Below are 22,483 nucleotides of genomic sequence, written 5' to 3'. Positions count from 1 at the left end.
ACTTTAGGTTTGGCAACGTTTGTCTGAGTTGCATCTAATTCGATACTCTGCCTTTCGGTCACAAATATCCAACGTAGCTGAACTCGTAGCTGAAATAGAGGTGGGGATATCCAAGGGCCTTTAATCATCTTGAGTGCCAGCTCCTCAGAACCACACCTACAAGATTAAATTGAATTGGATCCTTTTCAAAAAAACATCTACGCTGCTTTCAGATGCCAAGAGAAAAAATTACTGCTTAGGCAGCAATTTCACCACTAGCCAATCACAGTTCATGGGCACACACAAACATCCTGAGCAGTCTCAAAAAAAAGACAGATAGATACTGTGCAATGAAACATGGAAAGTAAGGGGAAGGGGTTAAACCTTGCAATTCTTCTTTTATTATTATTCTTTTATTCAGACAAACATTTATTGCCAAAACTCACCAGTAAGAACTGGGTGAACTCTGCATAATTGAGGCGCCTTTTCCGATCTTTTCCAAAATGCAGCTGCACAAACTCTGAATCCCAGTTAAAGGGAATATGCTGGTGAATTGTGGTCTGGCCAAAAACCTGCTTAACATCCTCTGGGGAAGGAAAGGAGAGGGGGGAGAGAGAAGGAGAAAGAGAGAGAGATGATTATGAAAGCAGATGCAAAAATTGGTAAAAATCTGTTCATTCGATGAGAGCTTGTGCAACATTAACAGATTTTCATTTAAATAAACAATAACTCTGGATTAACTAGCTCAGAGACTCAGATGTTCTGCTAGGTTATACCTGCGCTTGCCTTGTCATGCTTCCTTCTTTCCAAGTGATGCTGTAGCACAGGGGTTGGCAACCTAAGGCCCCTGGATCCCCACCGCCTGCTCAGGGATCCACGCCGCCCACTCAGTCAGCTCCCATACCAGCACAGAGCAGAGCTGGGACCGCCTTCCGCGATGCTGGCTGGCTTCCCATTGGATGCAGGAAGCTCCTGCAGCCAATGGGAAGCTGCACATGCCTCCTCCGTGCCAGAAAGAGCGCCGGAAATAGCGTTTGCACATGTGTGCGTGCACGCACTCTGGCCCACCACAGCATCTGCGGGATCGTGAACTGGCCCAAGCCACAAAACCTTTGCCAACCCCTGCGTAGCATAACACCACAGTATGGACATGGATGCAGATAAGCGACCAATGTGTCCTCTAACACTTGACAGACCTAACACTTGGCAGTCCTCACCTCACCGACCCATCCCTTACTCATGCTCTACATGAAAAAATTATGTCATTCATCAAAGCAGGGAAACCCACAGCTGCAACTCCCATCATTTCCAACTACTGGCCATTCTGGCTAGGACCAATAGAGAGAGTCTGAAGGGCCACAGGATCCTCATCCCCACAGTAAAGAGATAGAAACTGCAGTCCTCATTTTGTCATCTTGTACTTGAGGAAGACCAGTTTGGAAATGTCATGGAGAACTGCACCATGTAGTCCAGCTGTCACCCAGCACTTTGCCCGATTTATCAAAATGGTAATAATGAACACCATAATAACACTATAATAAATAATAACACTATAATAAATAAATTCATCAAGTCAGCACTGGCCGTTCAGATAATTGTGCATTTTCAATAGGGTTCCTAGTGCAGAAAACCTGCCCCTCCCCTGCTTCATATCACTTACTATTCCAAATTCCTTGCCCTCCAAACGTCTGAAAATTGGCATTTCACACTACCAATTGATTACACACAAATCACTGTTTTCCCTCCTTGTTCAGCACACATCCCTGAAAACTGCAGTACGTGTGTTTCCCAAAAAGCGATGCCATAAACTGACTCCAGTGTATCTTTTTAAAATTAGGATTAGCTGGTTTCCTGACAGGGTGCACACTGAATTATATGGTGCAGCTACTTCACCAGAAAATCACCTATTTATTGCTCTTATTGACATCTTGTGATGGCTATGAAACAGGGTATCCCCTTTGCTGTTCATCTTTTATATACTTCTTTCCAACCACCGTTCATGGTTCGCAAACTCCAATACAAGCTCACTAGACTGGTTCTTAAATTTTTCCTTCTTTCTTCACTGGATTCATCACTCATTCATCACTCATTCATCTAGAATAATCCACTGATCAGAGTCCTTACTCAATGGACATACTGCCTGAATCAAATATAGAGATCACTCATGCCCATGAACCATTTTTACAGGGCTTTGGCTTCAGATTTAACTGCCAGGTCTGGTTCTCATGCACATTTAGAAAACTATCCACTTTGCTTCTCCTCCACTCCTTCCACATTACCAGGAGCTAAGTTATGGTTTGGCTCAGCACAGTAGGCAAACCCAGACTCACGGTTTGTCTCACTTTAAACAAGCAATGGTCCATAACCCTAAACGGCCTCGGCCCAGTATACCTGAAGGAGCGTCTCCACCTCCATCGTTCAGCCCAGACACTGAGGTCCAGCTCCGAGGGCCTTCTGGTGGTTCCCTCACTGAGAGAAGTGAGGTTACAGGGAACCAGGCAGAGGGCCTTCTCGGTAGTGGCGCCCGCCCTGTGGAACGCCTTCCCATCAGATGTCAAGGAAATAAACAACTATCTGACTTTTAGAAGACATCTGAAGGCAGCCCTGTTTAGGGAAGTTTTTAATGTTTGAAGTTTTATTCTGTTTTTAATGTTATGTTGAAAGCCACCCAGAATGGCTGGGAAAACCCAGCCAGATGGGCAGGGTAGAAATAAATACTACTACTACTACTACTAATAATAATAATAATAATAATAATTGCAGCTGATTCTTGGTTTATTGCTTGTGGTTTGCCTGGGGACACACAAACCATGAGCCTGGATTCACACATTAAGCCAGACCATGCTTTAGCTCCCAGTAGCATAACAGCAGCTCTTGGGAAAGACCAAATTGATCAAGATTTTCCAAATGTGCCCCAGCACACTTGACTGATGATGCTGAGCCCCACTCATTAGGTGCCGTGTGTGAACTGAGCCGTTCTTATACCTACAGTTCTCCCTGTACCATTCTTTTGCTTCCTACTACACTGGTCCAATTGCCAGAAACTAGCTTTTGAAAGAAGAAATGAAAAACATGGGCATCTAAAGCAGGAAGCCATTTTTTTTAAAAAAAAAAACTGCTCATTCCCTGTAGCAGATAATGAATGAAACTGAATCACACAGTTTTACTCACCAATTCCCACCCCTCCATTTATTATTATTTTTTTAAAGTTAAACCTATTAGGTCAGAAATGACTACAACTTATACAGACACTGGAGAGAAAAACCACCTAAGACCACCACCTGCAAATGAAAACTGATGACTTAAAAAAAGAATTTTGTGTTGACAACTATATAACTGTAAAAGCCTTGCATGGATTTGAGGCTCATAGTTCTATGATCCATACATTAACCTTGTTCCAGCACTCCTCCCCAAATAATTATAGTCTGGAGCCACCAGTGAATGTGCTGTGCATATAGGATTTTCCTGGGCTTTCCTTGAGTTCTGCAGTTCTAGGACAACAAACACTTGGAAGAGGTAGGACACTTCTCTGGAGATGCTCCTTCTATGACAGACAGCTGGCATCAAGGTGTCTCATTCCTACCATTGAGTTTTTCCTGGCTTCCCAGTGGCATTTGTTCCTCTACCTGTATGGATTTTTTCCTAGAAGTCAATATTTAATTGTCTTCTGCAGGGGACGGGAGTGGGGAGATAACCCAACCAATTCCCTTTTTTTATTATTGAATTCAAGTTCAGGATTATTTTCATATAATATCACGACGTGAGTCTTGATTAGGTAATGAAACTACCCGGAAAATGCCATTTTCTATGCAGCCAAGCAACCGTGCTGGAATCTTTATTTTGTAATCTTAAAAAAGGAAGAACCTGCAACTTGACAGAGAATAATAAGCTTCCACCTTGCCAGTACAGCGAATGACTGGCTAAGAAAGGCACAGCTATCTTCTGCTAAGCAAAGAGCACAAGGCAAATTGGAGATTTCATAAGAAGCTAAATTGCATAATGGCGTAAGTACCAAGGTTGCCTTTTCAAAGCTTTTGACAAGGCCCTTTTATATTAATCATTGTTAAGGGTCTGAAGGCAAGGGAAGCGACGCAGTAGAATTAGAGCCGAGGCTTCGAATCCCATATTCAAGGCTGTAAGAAAATGAATACAGAACTGCAACTAAAAATTAAACTAAACATCACAATTACAGCAAAAGTCATATTATATGATTAACAAATCAATATGGCATTTATAATCTATAAAACAATGCTAACATCATTAACAAACCAGCAACAACAACAAAAGCTAAGCTCTGTAAAGTTCATACACACACTCTATTCAGTTCGTTAAAATACACAGAAAAAAACACAGAAAGCCCATTGGTAAGTGTTTTAGATAATATTCTTTCACAATCATAACACTGTCCCAACTGCTGCCTTCGCCCCAAACTCCCTGGAAAACCAGGGAGATAATCTGAATCTTGCCAGTGGGAAAGGACATCTAGGAGAGATTGACCTCAACGTTGATGGGACCAGTGCAGTGGCGTAGCGTGGGGGGTGCAGGGGGGGCCGGCCGCACCGGGCGCAACATCTGGGGGTTAGGGTTAGGGTGCGCAAATCCACGGGTTAGGGGGCGCAAATTACTTGCCTTGCCCCGGGTGCTGACAACCCATGCTACGCCACTGGACCAGTGACAGATTTTATTTTTGCAATTCTGCAAATCTTTGGGGGGGTGTCCCCTCTCACCTGGAGAGCCTAATGATACCTTCTTTTTTTGCTGGTGGCAGTGATGCTGTTTTGGCTACATAGGCAATGGCACACATACATAAGCGCTGGAAACAGAGGGAACAACACAGATGCTGAACCTGAAAGGTCCATGCAGTCATCATGACTCATATCCATTGACAGACTTATAGTCCATGAATTTGTCTGATTGCCTTCTTAATCCTTCTAAATCTAGCAGCGATTCTCACATCTTGACACAGCGAATTCCGAAAATCGTAAGTTGTGTGAAAAAGTATTTTCTTTCATTAGTCCTGATTCACTGAATTGTTGTAAATATTTGTGTGTGTGTGAGAGAGAGGGGGGGGGAGAGAGAGAGTTGTCTCTGTATCCACTTTCTCTGCTACATGTATGCATTTTATAAACCCCTATCATGATCTTCTGTAGGCACCTTTTTATGAAAGCCCCAATTGTGGTAGCATATGAACATCGTAAGAGCCCTGCTAGATAAGCAAGAGAAATTCTGGCCTTTCTAGACTAGCATCCTGTTCTGCAGTGGCCAACCAGATAAGTTCTAGAAAGCCTGCAAGCAGGACTGTGACAGCAATAAACACTTCTGCATCCACAAAACAGAGGACCAATTTGGATGCAGTCATACAAGAATTCTCACATCTCCATCCATATTTCTGTGGGCTTTAGGTAAACTTCAGCTAATTCTATATATGTCCACCCAGAAGTAGGCCCTACTGAGATCAGTGGGACTTACTCCCAGGTACATGACTACAGGATTGCATCCTTAGCATTACCACAAAGGTCCACACAAAAAATAGGATTTTGGACTCCCTCTGGGGCAGTGTCCAGAACTATGGGCAAACAGACAGAAGGTCCCATACTGAAATGCAACTCCCCCCCATTGACTCCTCCCTATTTTAAGCAAAATCACACACTTTTCTGGCTGTCTGAAACTAGTAGTTACACGTAATTCAAGCACTGAAAATTGGGTTGCAAATTGTCAAAATGGGAGCCACAGTCAGCAGGCATAATGCTCATTTGTACAGAGCTGGTTTTAAATTCATTTCATCCCATGCTACATGTTGACATTAATTTAATGCATCTATTTGACATGCATTTAACATGCAAAAAGTCAAAATGTTGTCTTTCCCTTACTGTCTTGTTCCCCGCCCCACTTAATGGCACATGAGCTGATAGAAGTAAAGAAACAGTTCCTGTCTCAATTGACCATTTCATGGTAATGTTACCCCCATTTATTTTGTCCTTTGCAAACATGAAATCAGATTCTCTACCTATTGGGCAATAAAGATTTTACTGATTTCAGCAAGACAACTGTCGAGTTTAATAAGCATTACACATGAAAGAATCCAGAGTTAAACAAACATGGTTCTAATGGCATTTATCTTTCGGACGCAACACGTGTCTATTTGCAACTGAACCAGTCTGAGATTCAAGACTGTAGCAATGTTGCCACACAACAGCAGTGGTGGGGTTTATCCCCCCAGTAGAGGCAGGTCAAATTCCTTCCAAAATTGCAGCTTAGTAAATGGGCCTTTTCTTCCACACCGTCGTCTTATGAAGGATGGTTATATTTCAGCTCTCAGTTAACCAGACAGTGACCTTATACTGTTTGAATTTACTCTCAAATTGGTTCTCTCCCACCTTCTCCATACCTATTTTTTCCTTCTCTCTCTCTCTCTTTTTAAGTAGAAACGAAGAAAGCAGAAAGCACAATATTTTAGCCATTTGAACAAGCTGCATTCTGAAATCAGTCCTGCTACCTGGAAGTGCTCTCCGTTACCTCTATCTTTCAAAATTGGAGCCATTATAGTCATTCGTGCAAATCCACATTTAGCCTTTCATAAAAGAGTGAATTTTTGACCCATTGAACTGGAAGAGCTTCTGCGCTGTTCTCCTGATCTTTGACAAGATAGCCCACAACAACAGAGAAGACAATTTCTTGCTGGTGTGAATTTGTATTCCGTTGTTAAACTCTGGATGCTCACGAGTGGTAATTCTGCTCCTGATAGCCTGCACTCTGATGATTCTGAATGGTTGCAACAAAGCCGTACGAGAAACCCAAATACCCGAATGCACTAAGCCCACTTATTGTTACTGAGAGGGGCCTGCCCAAGGAGGAGGGGGAAATTGACCTGGGCACGGTGAACTCCTCCTTGACACAGTGGAGCTGTGTTTGTGCGCATTTTCTAATTGGGCCAGGGGAGACTGCAGCAGCAATCAATAGGAAACTCAGACGATCACCTCTGCCTCAGGTATAAGAGCAGCCTACTGGTGCTAAGCAAAAGAGAAGGTTTTCATTCTCTCCTACGATTCCCTTTCTCCAAGACTGGGAGAAATTCTGTGCTTACTAGGTGTACAGAAGAAGCGCTCCCAATTGGATAGCTCCGGGTAAACCCCACCGCTTAAACAAGATTCAAAGTTGGCCAATTGGCAATTTCAACAGACAACACATTATTAACCTATGCAAAAAAATAAACTGGGTAGCACAATACAGGTATGAGGAAGAGTGCCCATGACTGGGGCCTATTTGTGCAATACTTCTTCACTCCAGAATACCAGTCCATATGATTTTGGCTGATCATTTCATCTGCTACTCCTTTTTGTCTCCTGGTGCATTAAAAAAAATAAATATGTATTTTTCTGTAGTGGATGTCCGTGGTGGATGTCTGCAACTGCCAACTCACTAGTGTGAATTGCAATTTAGCGTTGATCACCTGAGATGTCCAACATGCTTCCTTAGGATTGGCTTACAACCAGTTTAGGGGAAGGATAGTTCTTTCGAGCTGCCAATTCTATACCTGGGGGAGGCTGAGAGTGGACCTGGCCATCGTGCATTCCATATCCATTCTCTACTGGCCAGGAGTAGATGTCTATATTTACTCAACAACAGTTGAATAAATAGAAATTGCATTTCTATTCTCAAAACTAATCACAGCAGTTTAAAAAATGACACTAAAACTAACAAATGACCTAACCAGATCTTACATTATTTCTGCCATTCAGGTGGGAGATTAGAGCTAAAGTATTTGCCCCCTTCCAGCTCTCCCTCTCTCCCAAAGCATCAGCACTGCACCCTAAATGGTGTTAAGAGTGAACAAGGTAACAAGTGTGGGTTGCTTCACACAAGATGGAGTTCCCTGCACATAAAGTCCTCTCCTGCTAGAAACTGCATGCAATATCGCACAACACGTGGCAAAATGCACACAATTCAACGTTGCTGCATGCGCCCATGAATCACAGGATATCAGCTACAAGCAGAAGTCACTGTATTTCCTACAAGTTAAAACCTCCGTGAAGGAAATTTTGTCGTGTGTGACACAGATCTCAGGTCACATAAAGATAACCTGCTTCTACGGCATTCATCCTAATTTGTTTCAGGAAGGTTCTACAATGCCAAGTGAAGCAACTGTTATCCCACAGGCTCCAGTGCATTCCCCTGCCATTTTCCTTCCTGCAAAAAGCTGGATCATTCTGTGGCAGGAGCGGGAGTTGTCGCACAAGGGGACCAAATCCAATTAAATTGTGCAACTTGAGTTTGCCGTTACACAATTGACTCCTACCTGCAGAATAGCGACATTCTGTAAGTTGCCTCGTTTTCCAATGAGGAGAAGGCCAACACGAAACTCAGGGTGACACTCCATGTATCTATCCACAAAAGTTTATCCCGTAATCAAAAGTTTACCCGTAATACATTTGCTTAAGCTGCCAAAATAATCTTTATTGTTTCTGCAGTACTGAATTATTTTCTATTCCAGCTGGTTATTATAAGAACATCATAAACGGGGACTAGTGCCTGAGTTTGCTTCCCCCCGCCTCCCTTACAATCCTTTTTCCTTTTGTGTTATGCTTTTCTGATTGTAAGCCTGAGGACAGGGATTGTCTTATTAATGATCTCTGTATGCCTTTTTTGGATGGTGGGGTAAAAATCCTATTTCTCATTTAGCTATCATTTTCCATTTGCAAGCATTTCCAGCTGGTTCCCAGATCTCTTCTGCCTATATTCACGGATACCCAAATAGGCCAACAAGGGTCGTTCTACAGCCGGCGACTTAACCGCCTTAAAAATTAAGGTAACCCGACAGGCTTTTATTTACTCTGTTTGTAAAATGGAGACTTTGTCTGCCTTGCACTAGTGCTGCAGCGTCTGCAAAAAAGACAATGCAAGTTCCAAGCAATTACTTCTGATGTACGCAAGGCCAGAAGTTGTTAAATTTGCTTTGCCCCTGCGCAAGTGCAGCCCTTGGAATTAAAGATAAAGGTTATTTAAAAGGACTGTTAATTTTTAAAATGTTGACATTTAGACCCAAGCATCTAAACTTTTCTTTATTAAACCATCTAATAAAGGATATCAAAGAACTCTTACCTCTTTAATGAGGCATTAAAATACAGTAATACAAAAAAACGCAAAACTGTTAAGCCTCTTAAACCCCTGGACTTACATTATCAGCTTTTATGTGCCTGTCAACACTCAGGAGTAAGAAGCAATGGTTTATTCTCTGTCTCAAATTTAAAAGCCAACTAAACTTCCTTCCACCTTCCTGCTGAGATCTTTAACTCCTGGCAAAGAGCAGCAGCTCCATGTACAATGTGATACAAAAGGCTAAGGCAATCTCTATCCGTTGCAAGCCAAAAGCACACTACCATCTCCTGTTTCATGCTGTCTCTAGGAACAAACAACTAAGCCTTCCTTATTTTAAACAATATACGTAGCGGGTAATTTTGCTGAAGGGGGGCTGGGAAGGCAAGGAAGGAAAGTCCTTGATTCTCTGTGTTCCTAAACAGTGGTTTGGGTAAATCAAAGGTCCTAAAACTAGGACTAAAATTAAAAAGGAACTTCTAAAGATAATGCAGATATAAAAGAGATTGCTGAGAAAAGAGAAAAAGGGGTAGGTTGGCCCTATTTGGGATTAACGCAATCTAATGCTAAGCAGTATACTGCAAATATTTAACAGATTATGAAAATATTTACAGTGACCAGCATAGCAACCTAAAAGTGTAGCCAGGTTACAGCCAGAAGCTGGATTTCAGTGGTATGGCACAAATCCAACAGACTTACAAAACAAAGCCTAAAAAGAACATGGGAGGTTGCCAAATACCAAGCCAGACCATTGGTCCAACTAGTTCAGTATTGGCTGTACTGATTGGCAGGGGCTTGACAGGGTTACGGGAAGGTTTTTCCCCCTACTTTACAAGGAGAATCTTGGGATCTTTTGTATACGAAGCATGTCTCAGTCACTGAGCTATTATTATTTCTAAGATATTACACTTATATAAATGCTACAGGGGATACAAAGCATAATTCTCACATGAGAATTTGAAATAAATTGTTCTTATAATGCATAAAAAAACCTATGTTGCTGGGAACCATCTGTTAATCTGGGCCCTGCTAGATCTGAAGAACCATTAACTTTAGCAAACTGCAGAGCAGAACAATTGTAGTGTCTGAACTCCCAGGGGAAACAGCATATATATCTATATCTATATCTCACTGTTGTAGCCAACTAACTTTTACACAGAGCAGACTCATTGAAATTAATGGACCAAACTTAGTCATAGTAATTAATTCCAATAGGTATCCATCAAGGAAACATTAGTTTTAAACACTACAATGGTACTTTGATTGTCGAACTTAATCCATTCTGGGAGTCCTTTCGACTCCCGGAACCGTTCAAAAACCAAGGCGCAGCTTCCGATTGACTGCAGGAGCTTCCTGCGCTCAATCGGAAGCTGCGTCGGAAGTTCGGCTTCCGGAAAATGTACGTAAACCGGAACACGTACTTCTGGGTTTGCAGAGTTCAGGATTTTCTTCCAAATGCAAGGTATAGTAGAAAATTGGGAATATGCTACTGGGAAAACTGTTTGACAACTAGGTGGACTGGAGGAAGACAGAGGTAAGATCTCCTGTTAAATGACTGATGAATTACTTTTGTCAATTCAATTCTATTGCAATTCTTATTCCATTCTTAATCCGTATTACTCCCTAAATTCTGTCTTGTTTTCATCTACAAGTTGCTTTATGTTGCTATGTTTTGCCTCAAAGTTCAGGATATTATCTTCCACATGAAGATAATAATATGCTTTGAATTAAGCATTATACACCAATAAACCAAATGAGATTCACTTCAGTGACAAAATTGACTCTGTGGACTTTATCACTGGTTATACTTTATTCCCTGACTCATTGGGATCGAGCCCTGATTAGATCATCAAATTAGCATCATCTTTTAAGAATATTTCCTGCGCAATATTCCCACTGAATGGAAAGCAGACACTTCAGAATATTTCTGTGCAAGACATTTATTCTGCAGCAAAAGAACTAAGCTTTGCGTGTGAGGAGGAAATGCACACGTATATTTGCAGGAAAGAGCAGAAAGATGTAGGCCCTAAGTTAAACCAAAAAGAGTTATGAAACAAAAACAAAAGCTGGGTTTCTCTTTGAGACATTTCCTTATACACACAAAATATACATTTTTTAAAATTAAAAGTGTTTTACAACATCAGCTCCATGAATCCAAGACGTGTCACTTAAAACTGTGGGCACTGAGGTATTATTCTTAGAAAACAATTTACACAAGTGCTTGACATCTGTAGGACTGAATTGCCACCTGCCTAGTCACGTGTCTTGTGTCTGGAAGAACATGCACAAATTACAAGCCTATGAAGAATTTCTGGAAGTGTTTCATTAAAGTTTTTCCTTTTCATTTTTTAAATAGTGACAGTATATTGCATTTCCCAACTTATTAATTTGTTTTATTTAAAGTTTATATATTGCCCTTCATCAAAACTGGTTCCAGGCCAGTTCACCCACTAAAAATGTCAAAACACAAAAACCAGCAGAATAAAACAAAGCAACCAGCAAGATTTCAACATGTCTAAAATGCAGAGGTTTGGGGCAATGCCTGGGTATATCATGGTCAAGCATTCTCCAGTAACACCGATCTGCAATAGCAACATTTAAAAGTCCATTAACAATATAACACTTAAGAAACCAGATAGCAGTAGACTCATAAAGAAATATTAATTTAGCAGTATTTCTCACATGGGAGGGAGAGGAAGAAGGGTGAGGAAAGGAAGGAAAAAGCAGGTCTTACCAAAAGTAACTTCTCCTTTCCCAGTTTTGTCAAAAAGCTGAAATGCCACCATGAACAGTGCATCTGGAGCACAGAGGACAGATTCAAATGCTACAAATTCTTGAAAGGATATCAACCTACGAAAGGAAAAAGAAAGCCATTTTTTCAGGAGGTGTGATCACCAAAAGAACATTTCGCAGGTAAATAATTTACTTATTAGATTTCTGTCCCTCATTATATGTGACTCCTCCCCAACTATCACAACAATTTAAAGTATAATAATGTAAAAACAAAATAGAATAATATTTAAAATACAGTTGTACCTTGGAAGTCAAAAGGAATCCGTTCTGGAAGTCCATTTGACTTCCAAAATGTTTGGAAACCAAAGCGTGGCTTCTGCAGCCAATCGGAAGCCACACCAGACATTTGGCTTCTGAAAATCGTTCAAAACCGGAAGACTTACTTCCGGTTTTCGGTCATTTTGGAGCCAAAACATACAAGTTCCAAGGCGTTCGGCAACCAAAGTACGACTGTATAGCCATTCTCAATCTAATAAATGTATCAGGATAGCCATGAAACTTGAACACATAATGGCCGACTCAGAAAACATGGAAGAAGAGAGTCTTCAGCTTGCACTGAAAAATAACCAAGGTTCCTGCGAGTCAAAGCTCAGAGGAGAGCATTCTATAACTGGGGTATTATTGCTAGTCATGAAAAGCAACAGATTGTCTAGTCTCATGCAACAATGGCACCATCAGAAGTTTCTGTAGACAACCTCAAAACCTAGGCGAGAGACACGTCTTCAGATGCCCAGGTCCTAAGCCGTTTAGGGCTGCGAGGCACCCGTGCCTCAAACCCTGAGGAGCCAATGGCAGCCAGTATAAAAAGTGATGAGCTAGATGGACCAATAGTCTGACTCACCATAAATGCAGCTTCCTATTCTCCTACTAGCATCTTGAATGGTGGCACAATTGAAATTGCAAGTTTGAAAGTTGCCAAGTTAGTAATTCAAATGCAAATTATCCCAATCCAATTGTCATGGAGTAATAATTTTTTTAAAAGAACAAATGGGGTGGAACCACATTTTAGCAACCAAAAAAGTGTTCCGAAAGTTGCCCATCAGATTAATCATTTGCAAAATAGATGGACCTGGCAGTATCTCCTCTGATTTGAGGCAACGTGGGGCAAGGTTCTGCCACTGACCAGATGGATCACAGCGTCATCACTTTTCCACACACGTGGAGCACATCATCTTACCTGAAATAATTTTATGTTGGAAACCACCCTGTGTTCTCTTGGTGAAGGTCAGTATATAAATTACATAAATAAGGTAAGTGATACAATGCGGCGTTACGATAATAATTCACACCATCATTTAAGCAATAAAAACAAGGTGCTAGCATCTATTTCCTCTGAAAGTTCCTTGAGTTGTTGGAATGTATGTGAGAGCTTCAACAGCTGGCATCTGTTGTCATGGATAAAAATCATATTTATGCAGGTATGGGTAGAATTTGATTAGATGCTGGCCCCAGAGTCTTTGCAATGCAGATTTGTGATATTTCAGTTGGGATGTTCAATTAACAAGACTAAAATCATTATTCATAAGGCAGAACCAGCTTCAGATACATTAAGTGGTCCGATGAAGTGAACTTTAGCCTACAGCTCTCATGCCCAAATGAAATTTGTTGTCTTTAAAGCAGCCTTTGGCAACCTGGTACTTTCCAGATGTTTTGGACTGAAGCTTCCATTAAGTCACAGCTAGCATGTGGTAATCCAAAATATCTGGAGGGCACCACATTGGGAAAGATTCTTTTGGCTACATCAAGCTCTTCTCAGTCGAGTAACCCAAACACCTCTAAGAGTCAGATATTTAATTAAGAGAGTTTATTTCCATTTTTACGAAAGCAATGGGTTGGGGGTTTTTTTTAATGGAAAAAGGGAGAAAGCCTACAAATGTGAGGCTCCCATCAGACTACTGCAGAGGAAACATGAATATCTGCTGTGCCAGCTGAATTCAAATTAACCCAATTTTTACATGTTAATTAAACCAGCTATTTTCTTCTTATTGTATTTTTGCTCCTTAAATAGACTGGCCTGCAAGTGATTCCCAACAGATCGACTCCGACAACAATGACGCACTCATTTACTTCTATTATGCCCATACAATACAGTAACTGAGCAGTAATTTTTCACAGTCAATTACACATGTGGTTCCTAATGGTTAAAGATGCTGAAATAATGCATGTTACATAGCCATATGTTCCAAGCTCTATACGGCACAAGGGCAGTTGCCTAGGTAACAAGTTTTCTCTCTGGCATAGTGCAACCCTTCATTGAATATCATTAGGTTTCATTAAACAGCACATATTAACATGAACCTCAATATGCTACTTAAGAATAATTTTGCCTACATAAGCAAGGCCTTGTCTAACTTAAAAGCCCGGCTGAGTAAAGCCTAATGACCCTGCGTTTTAACGATGTGAAACTAGGAGGAGATGGATGAATTATAAATCAAGCAGAAAGATGCCTTCTAAGTCAGAGGTTCTCTACTTTGGTACTATCTTCCCATTTTAACGGGAGAAAAAAGGGAAGTGCCATCACTTCTTCAATGAGGTGGCAAAGACATGTTTAACGGAAGGAAAAAATAAAGGGGACAAAAAAGAGAGTTTGCCCCACATTCTTCAGTTGTGCTTTGAGGCCAATTTCTCCACAAGCTTACCAGCAAACTCAAGACTGGTTTGAGCAGTCATTTTTGCCGCTCCCTCTTGCTCACTATGGCTGCTAACTTCCACCAGCATGGCATCGGGGTTTTTTGGGGGGGAGGAGGAGGGGGAGGTCAAGTCCCCTACAGTCAGGTGTCTGAGGTAAGGAATAAATATCAATTTCTGTTTCACACAGTTTCTCATTTTCCCAACCTTAACTTCAGTTATCCACATTTCCATGAATGTTTGTGGGGGGTTGGGGGTTGGGGAGGGAGAGTTCCCATGAAAATTCATCAGTGTTCTAGTGTGAATCTTCCTAATATAAATTTTGCTTGCAATTTTGCCTTATAAACACGTTTTTAATATACGCATTTTTAACCGGAGAAGTGTGAATGTCAAAGGATGGATGCGTTTTGGTTCGAAAAACACAAATAAGTTCACCTTTAAAAATGCAAACTGAAACCAATTTCTCCCCCATCTCTAATGTGAGGTAAAATGAGACTGCATCTCCCCATCTGCTTTGCAAACAGAAGGTCCCAGGTTCAATCTCTTGCATTACTAAGTAGAGCTGGAAACTTCTCTCAGTGATATCCTGGGCCGCTTCTGCACATCAGTGCAGGCACTACTGACTTTGAGACTGACTTTAGATAAGGCTGCTCCCACTGTCTCATCTCAATCACCAAGCGACAGGTTGCTCTGTTAGCTTTCCCCATTCAGAAAAGGTAGAAGTGGCAGCAAACAGAAGGGCCTGTGATACAAATCGGTTTTGAAGGTGGGTTCTGAAGGGTCTAGGATTCTTATTTTCATATTACAGGACAACTGAACCTGTAGAGGAGGCAGAGAAAGTTGGAAGGAAGTGCAGAGAACAAGAATGGGCTTATCACAAATTTGGAGACCTCCTGCATAACAAAGATTTAGCTTCAGAGAACACAGTTCACCACCACAAAGCAAGACGGCAGAAGATATTAACAGATTCTTGATAGATGGGCGGCAGCTTTCCATTTGGCCAGTGGCGGATGTGAGAAGGTGCAACCACTAGAATCAGGGCTTGGCAAAGTAGTCTGGAAAGCCCTGTTTGAAAGAACAGCTGAAAGCTCCATGCTTTCGACCATTTACATGTCAGGTGCTCCAATGAAATTCACTTGGTTTCTCAGCAGCTGAGTCAGGCAGCTTTGATCTAAAAATTCTGAAATTTCTAAATTGGGAGCAGAGCACAGCCCTGCATGGTCATTATCGGCTCATCCAGAATATCCCTACAATTTCTCTCTTCAAGAATCTTTTGCACTGATCAGAGAATAAACTAACATTCATGGAGAATACAAAGAATGTGTGCTTTAAAAAAAAATGAAAATAGAAAGTGATTTGTTGGTTTCAGAAATTTAGATTACCATAAAGCAAGCTGAACCTCAGCTTGCAAGAGGTCCATTATGTGACAGCAGCATACAGTGGTGCCTCGCAAGACAAAATTAATCCGTTCCGCGAGTCTCTTCGTCTAGCAGTTTTTTCGTCTTGCGAAGCAACCCTATTAGCGGCTTAGCGCTATTAGCGGTTTAGCGGCTATTAAAGGCTTAGCGGCTATTAAAGGCTTAGCGGATTAGCGGCTAAAAGGCTATTAGCGGCTTAGAAAAAGGGGGGAAGCGGGGGGGGGAATCGGAACACTCGCAAGACATTTTCGTCTTGCAAAGCAAGCCCATAGGGAAAATCGTCTTGCGAAGCAGCTCAAAAACGGAAAACCCTTTCGTCTAGCGGGTTTTCCGTCTTGTGAGGCATTCGTCTTTTGAGGCACAACTGTACTGAGGATTGTGCAGGAGAAGCTCCTAGCAGACTGTGCCCCAAGTGTTCAGTTATAAATTAGCCTGCAACCTACATTTCAGAAACTTAAAATATATTAGAAATAGCAGAGAAATGAACCACTCGGTAAGGAAAATGAGATTTTTTTACAAAAAAACCACAAAGATCAAAGCTGCCAAATCTGTATTTTGCTTCAGTCTTTACAATAACAGTATATTGTGACCATATATTTATTTATTTATTTCATCAATCAATCAATCAAAGAATGAAAGGCGAGCCAAAATAAGAAAGGACAAAGAAAAGGAACCACTCTAGCCAAATTTAGTCAAATCCCCCATTTGATTTGATTCTGAAATCAAGCATATTAGTATTCTGTAAATGAAATCCATACAAGCCCGTTGTTTTTGAAAAATACATCTGCAGAGGAGCTTCCCATTCCTGCTTTAGTACTTTGGAACACAAAGAAGCCTGGGAAATAGTTGCTAGGACTCACCAAATCCAGAGAGGTCATCTGCAGGTAGCCAACACTTATTTACCCATACTGACCGCAATGCCCAAATGCTGGTGGCAAACCCATTATCTCCTGGGCAATGAGTAGCCTGTTATCAGTTATTAATATTCATGTGATTTATATAGTGCCATCAGGTCCCTTATGCAGGGAGCTAACAAAATAAATTTTGGCACAGGGGACAAGGGGAGGGAAATGGAGGCCAAGATGCACAGGGAAGCAATATGGAGTTGTTTCAGTCACAAGCATTTAGTGAGGCTTAGGCTAGCCAAGAGAACAGCTCTTGTGGGGTTTGTGGAGACCCAGACTGGTGAATGAAGCTAGGCTTTTTGACCTATGAACTTTGGCCACTTGGGTTCTAACTTAAGAACTGTGAGGTATTTATTATGAGGAGGTACATGTGATAACTTATGTGGTAAAAAGGAGACTGCAGAACAGACAAGATGGTGTCTACCATTCACATTTGCACCAGTTTTAAAACCTGGTTAGCTCCTGTGGCTCCCAAGGACTACAGCTGCCAGGTGCCTTTGGGAGAAGTCAAGGCAGTGAAACCAGTTTCAAATGGGTTTAGATGTGTAGCATGGATATTCCTCCTACACACTGTCCGTCAATGAAGAACAGCCAAGAGTGGCTTTATAAACTCCTTAAGCCTTGCTTTAATTCATGGAAAACTATACAGTGGAGTTGTCAACGCAGCACTCGAGCGCACCAGTTGCTTCTATGGCGCCAGTGAAATGTTTCAGTTAATATGCCCTCAAAAATTCACAGTGCATGAGAGACTTGTTTGCTTTGCTTTCTCAATTCCAGTTCACACTGGATCAACCTCTCCTATGGTGAGCACTTCCCCTTATGTAGGGGCCACATTTCAGTGGATGCAAGGACTGCATGTTCAGAGGAGAGTGTAAAGAGTTTCTCTCTATGGTTGAAGTAGGTGCCTTTATATTCCCATTCATTTTGGGGAGAGGGGTGGCTGATGTAGGAACCATGCCTATATACCATTTTGGGTCTCTGCCTCTTTTTCTGCTCCTTTAAGACATGGCAGCCATTTTATGCCACGTCCCATGGAAGCAATTTTGTGTTATGGGGTGAAATGTCAGTGGGAATGGGGTAAAGTTATTTGTGCCATATGCAGAGAACTCAGCCATCCACAATTGTCCAACGTTCACTGACTTCAATAGCAAGAGATCTACACTCAACCACATCTTTTCCAGCAAAATCAGGGCAATTTTGCAATGGTACCTTTAAATTGGCTAATTATTAACTTCTGCTATACGAAAAAGTACCCAAGGCACACACGTCTGAAATTCTTGTGTGTGTGTGTGTGTATTCCTGCAACATCCATTCTTTTGCATGTTTAGCAATACTAATCATTATCCTCATCATTGTATAATAAATACAAAAGCTACAATGCTTTACTAAAATCAGCAATTTAACCATAATAGCATAATGGGGCACAGGGTAAGCTATGCCTATTATTTAATGTTTCAATCTTAGATAAACAACTTGTTCTGAAAAATGGTAGATTAGAGATAAATCAATAATAATGGGAAAAGCTGGCATTTCAAAGCATTATTTTGAATTGTTTACACTTTCTAAAAATAAAAGCCATATAGTATTTTGAGTTGCTTACTGGAAACCAAGCTATGATTGGCAGAACAGGCATATTTTATTGGGCAGAATTTAATTGTAGCAGCAAAAAAAAGAAAAAAGAAAAGTATGGATTGTTAAAGGAAGCCAGTTGGATTTTTAAAGAGTGCAATTTGCAGTAAAACATTTCTTTACATGCTCATCTGTGGGAGGATAACAGGCACCCTGAATGGCCTCCTGAAGCTAAACAACAGGTCTCAGACCTCCCACCTAACCCTCTGGAAGCCTCCTCTCACTAAAGGTTTTGCAGTGCATCCACCTAGCAAGAAAACAGCCAGGCAAAAAACACTCCTGTCTTTGCGAGGCTGAACAATGGATCAGCACGGGGGGAAACAGAGCAGGGGATTCACGCATGCACTGTACAGAGAAAGTCATACAGATGTGCATTCAGGTTCTCACAAAGGTTGCTCTGGAGTTTCAGTCATTACCCTAATGGCACTGAGATACTTGGGACACAAGGTCTAACAAGATGGCCACACAATAGCAAGAGAAAAGGTCGTGGATAGTTGGGTCGTTTTTCTGAAATATTATTAACATAGCAGCCATGCAGAAAAAGATAATGAAGGGGATTTTACATAGTGTGTGTGTGTGTGTGTGTGAAAAATCTCAGTAATGTCTCGATCATTATCACGAGAAAATGCCACGCAAGAATCTCCTGGATGGGAATGGGGTGGGGCAGAGGCACCATTTCAGCTTACTGTAGCAAGGGTGTGAAACACTGTATGAGGCAAAAATATCCAAATACTTGGATAAACTCAGGTTAACATGTACCTTTGGCTATTCAAAAGAATCACTGTTGCGACTTTTTACACCTCATAACAACCAAAGGGAAGAAATGAAAAATCCTTTTGAGGTTGCCACGTCAAGGGTCACTTCACAAGACCTTATTTAGGGGCCCCATCCTGGCTGAAGGCATATTGACTGGTAGGATAGTGTGAAAGGAAAGCTATTGGCCACCATGTGGGGTAAGACCCCATGATAATGGTGGGCATAAGTCCCCTCTAGGTGAGAGCCAAGGTGGGAGTGCTTGCACTATCCCAGGTGAGAAAATTGGGTGGCGTCCTTGAATGATGAAGATGGCGTCTCAGAACCAAACCACTGGTCACAAGTACATAATCTGGCGATGTTTTGAATGCTACCACTCTATTTTGAATTGGTATTATTTTCTCTTCCATTTCATTTCAGTTATTTAATTGGCGTAGCTTATTCGTATGCAATGTTGTTACTTACTGATACTGTGATTTATAATGGTTTTGAGGTTTTTTAGTTATTGTTCACCTGATGTGTTGTGAACCACTTGGAGCAGTTTTGCAGAAAAGCGGCATTCAGGTAAAACAGATGAGGTAACATGAGGACCTAAAACTTAGTAGCTCCGAAAGATTAACCACAGGTAGACTGAAGCAGGGGCTGGTGGGGGCAGAGTAGAGATTTTCAATAGTGAACTCATTTCTATATATAGGACTTGGATCTCAAATCTGAATTACTCAGCATAAATCAGCCTTCCCCAACTGGATGCCCTCCAGAGGTTTTTGACTCCAGCTCCCCTCAGCTAGCATCACTAATGTACAAGGATGGCATGAGATGTGGCCCAAAACATCTGCAGGGTGCCAAGGATGAGAAAGGCTAGCATAAATATAAGCTTCCAAAGCCCTCCTGCAGAAGCATGTATGCCACTCGCAGAAGAAGAAAAAGGGATCATACACAATTCTAATTTATAGTAAGTAAATTACTTGCATCTCGCTTTGTTCACAACAGCACAGGACGATACATTATTCCTTAAGTTTCTGGGGGTTTCAGTATTCTGAGAAGGCTTTGTAAACTGAGAATAACAAAGAGTTTTGCAGCAGCTTAAAGCATAACAATTTATGATAGCCTATTTTTTGTGGATTAGAGTCAGACGTACTCCAGCCCATGAAAGGTTATGCCATAAAATATTTCCTTGGCTCTTAAGGTGTCACAGGGTCTTGTTTTTTTGCTGGAAACTGTTACAATAAATCAAAAGTAGGCCTTTTCAGTGTCCATTGTGCTACTACCTAAGGCTTATGGGTAAGAACAAAGCCCGTTTCCCCTCTACTGTTCCAAAACTTGCTCTATAAAATTCATTTTGCGTGCATCGCTTAATAATTGTAACTTCTGAATGTCGCACATCAAGTTTAAAAATGTTGTCATTGAGTTTGTTACAAAGTGCATGCATTTTTTAACCCTTTATGTATTTGGCCCAGTGTCTAGTGGAAAGCATTTTAAGACAGCATACCCTGTGATTCACAGAAACACCGAAGAACCAATTGCTGCTGAAAGCAAAATTTCATGGCAGTACAGTATCTTTTCCATGTACTTTAAAAGTGAAGAGCAGCTTATTCTGCGAATCTCCAATGCTACCACCATATAAATAATTCAAATGAAGGTCACAGTACATACCCATCTTTCGTCTGATCCACCACACCTCCGAGCAGCTGAACGGTTCTGGGATTGGGCGCCCCATCTCCTATTATCTTCAGGAACCGCGTGACAAAGTCACTGGGGGACATGTAAAATTCACCATTTTTCTCAACACTTGCATACTGTAAAAAAGAAGAAGAATTTGGTTCTTAAATTACAAGGTAGCATTGCATCATTCGTACAGCCGACGCAGTGCTGCCCCATACGGTGCATCATAAAACTGCTGTGTGTTTGCACACGCTCCCTTCTCTACTTCTCATGATGAGTGTCCCCCCCCCAGCTGCCTTTCCTTATCCTCTCTGAGTGCTAACTATAGCTTGCCAAGACACCCAAATTATGGTTAGTGTATGCCCTCCAAAACAGGAATCAGAAGCTATGGTTTGAAGTTGATTTATATACAGTGGTACCTCGGGTTACATATGCTTCAGGTTACATACGCTTCAGGTTACAGACTCCACTAACCTAGAAATAGTACCTCGGGTTAAGAACTTTGCTTCAGGATGAGAACAGAGATTGTGCTCTGGTGGCACAGCGGCAACAGCAGGAGGCCCCATTAGCTAAAGTGGTGCTTCAGGTTAAGAACAGTTTCAGGTTAAGAATGGACCTCTGGAACAAATTAAGTACGTAACCCGAGGTACCACTGTGCTCCCTTTTCTGCTATTGCTGAACTCAAGAGTGGATTAACAACCCATAAGACACAAAAAGTTTGTTGTAGAAATATATAAGCAAATCTAAACACCGTGAATCGATACAATACCGAACGCTAATCATATTTTGGAGGGCAAATGGTAACAACATTTTGCTAGTTTGGTTGTTGCAGCAAACCATGGTTAGCATTAAAAGGGGAAAGGGTATGCTTATCAAAGCTTGTTTCCTTCCCTCTGAACCAAGGGTAGACAACGTGGCACCTTCCAGACGTGGTTGGACGACATTGGCCATGCTGGCTAGGGTTGATGGGAGTTGAAGTCCAGCAACATCTGGAGGGCATCACACTGCCTACCCTTTGCTCTAAACCATGGTTCAGAACATCCTATGAATTGAGCCTGTATTTTGAGTCTTTGATCACTGAGCAATCTCTTGCTTACTGCTGCCAGCAAATGCCAGTGGAACAGCTTGAAAAATATGAAATATGATCACTACTCTCTCTTATATGAACTCAACAAACACATGATTGTGCCCATTCATATGCATTCATACTGATCAGCCATGTGCAAAACATTACAGTTGCATGACTCTGACAACATTTCCCCCCCCCCCCCAGATTTTACTCCCAAATATCTACCTCTTGGGAGTAAAAGAAGAAACAGAAGTGAAAGCAGAAGTAAAACAAATTTTATTTGAAAACTTAAATTACTCCAGAAAGGAAAGAAAGCAATATGAAGAACAGTAATAAAAATGCCCTCAATACGCTATACTGGCCTAAACCCCATGAAATCATATAGTATTACACAGGAAGAGGGGATGGGGGAGAGAAGCACACAATACAATTGGCATTTCTATTCTCTCCCCCCCCCCCAAGTATAGAGCTAAGTCCATAAACTGATATAAAAAAGGGGGGAGTACAGGGATCGGGGGAAGAGATTGTGTGTACCTCTGAAGTTTTTAAGAGCA

General features: G+C 41.4%; 1 protein-coding gene across 3 annotated transcripts in view; it reads right to left on the bottom strand.

Annotated features, from left to right (window-relative positions):
* The window catches only part of SLC25A13 (solute carrier family 25 member 13), a 111,505-nt gene that overhangs the window by 57,690 nt on the left and 31,332 nt on the right, over positions 1 to 22,483 (bottom strand). For all 3 annotated transcript variants that reach the window (XM_082193931.1, XM_082193930.1, XM_082193932.1), the window contains 3 exons: positions 20,852 to 20,994; positions 11,807 to 11,922; positions 426 to 565 (listed from right to left, as the gene is read on the bottom strand). In XM_082193931.1, the coding sequence (XP_082050057.1) occupies positions 426 to 565; positions 11,807 to 11,922; positions 20,852 to 20,994 (399 nt within the window). The remainder of the gene's footprint in view (positions 1 to 425; positions 566 to 11,806; positions 11,923 to 20,851; positions 20,995 to 22,483) is intronic.

This window comes from Podarcis vaucheri, assembly GCF_965113315.1.
Source record: "Podarcis vaucheri genome assembly, chromosome: 12".
Lineage (NCBI taxonomy): Eukaryota > Metazoa > Chordata > Lepidosauria > Squamata > Lacertidae > Podarcis > Podarcis vaucheri.
This window is presented reverse-complemented; position numbering and strand designations above follow the sequence as displayed.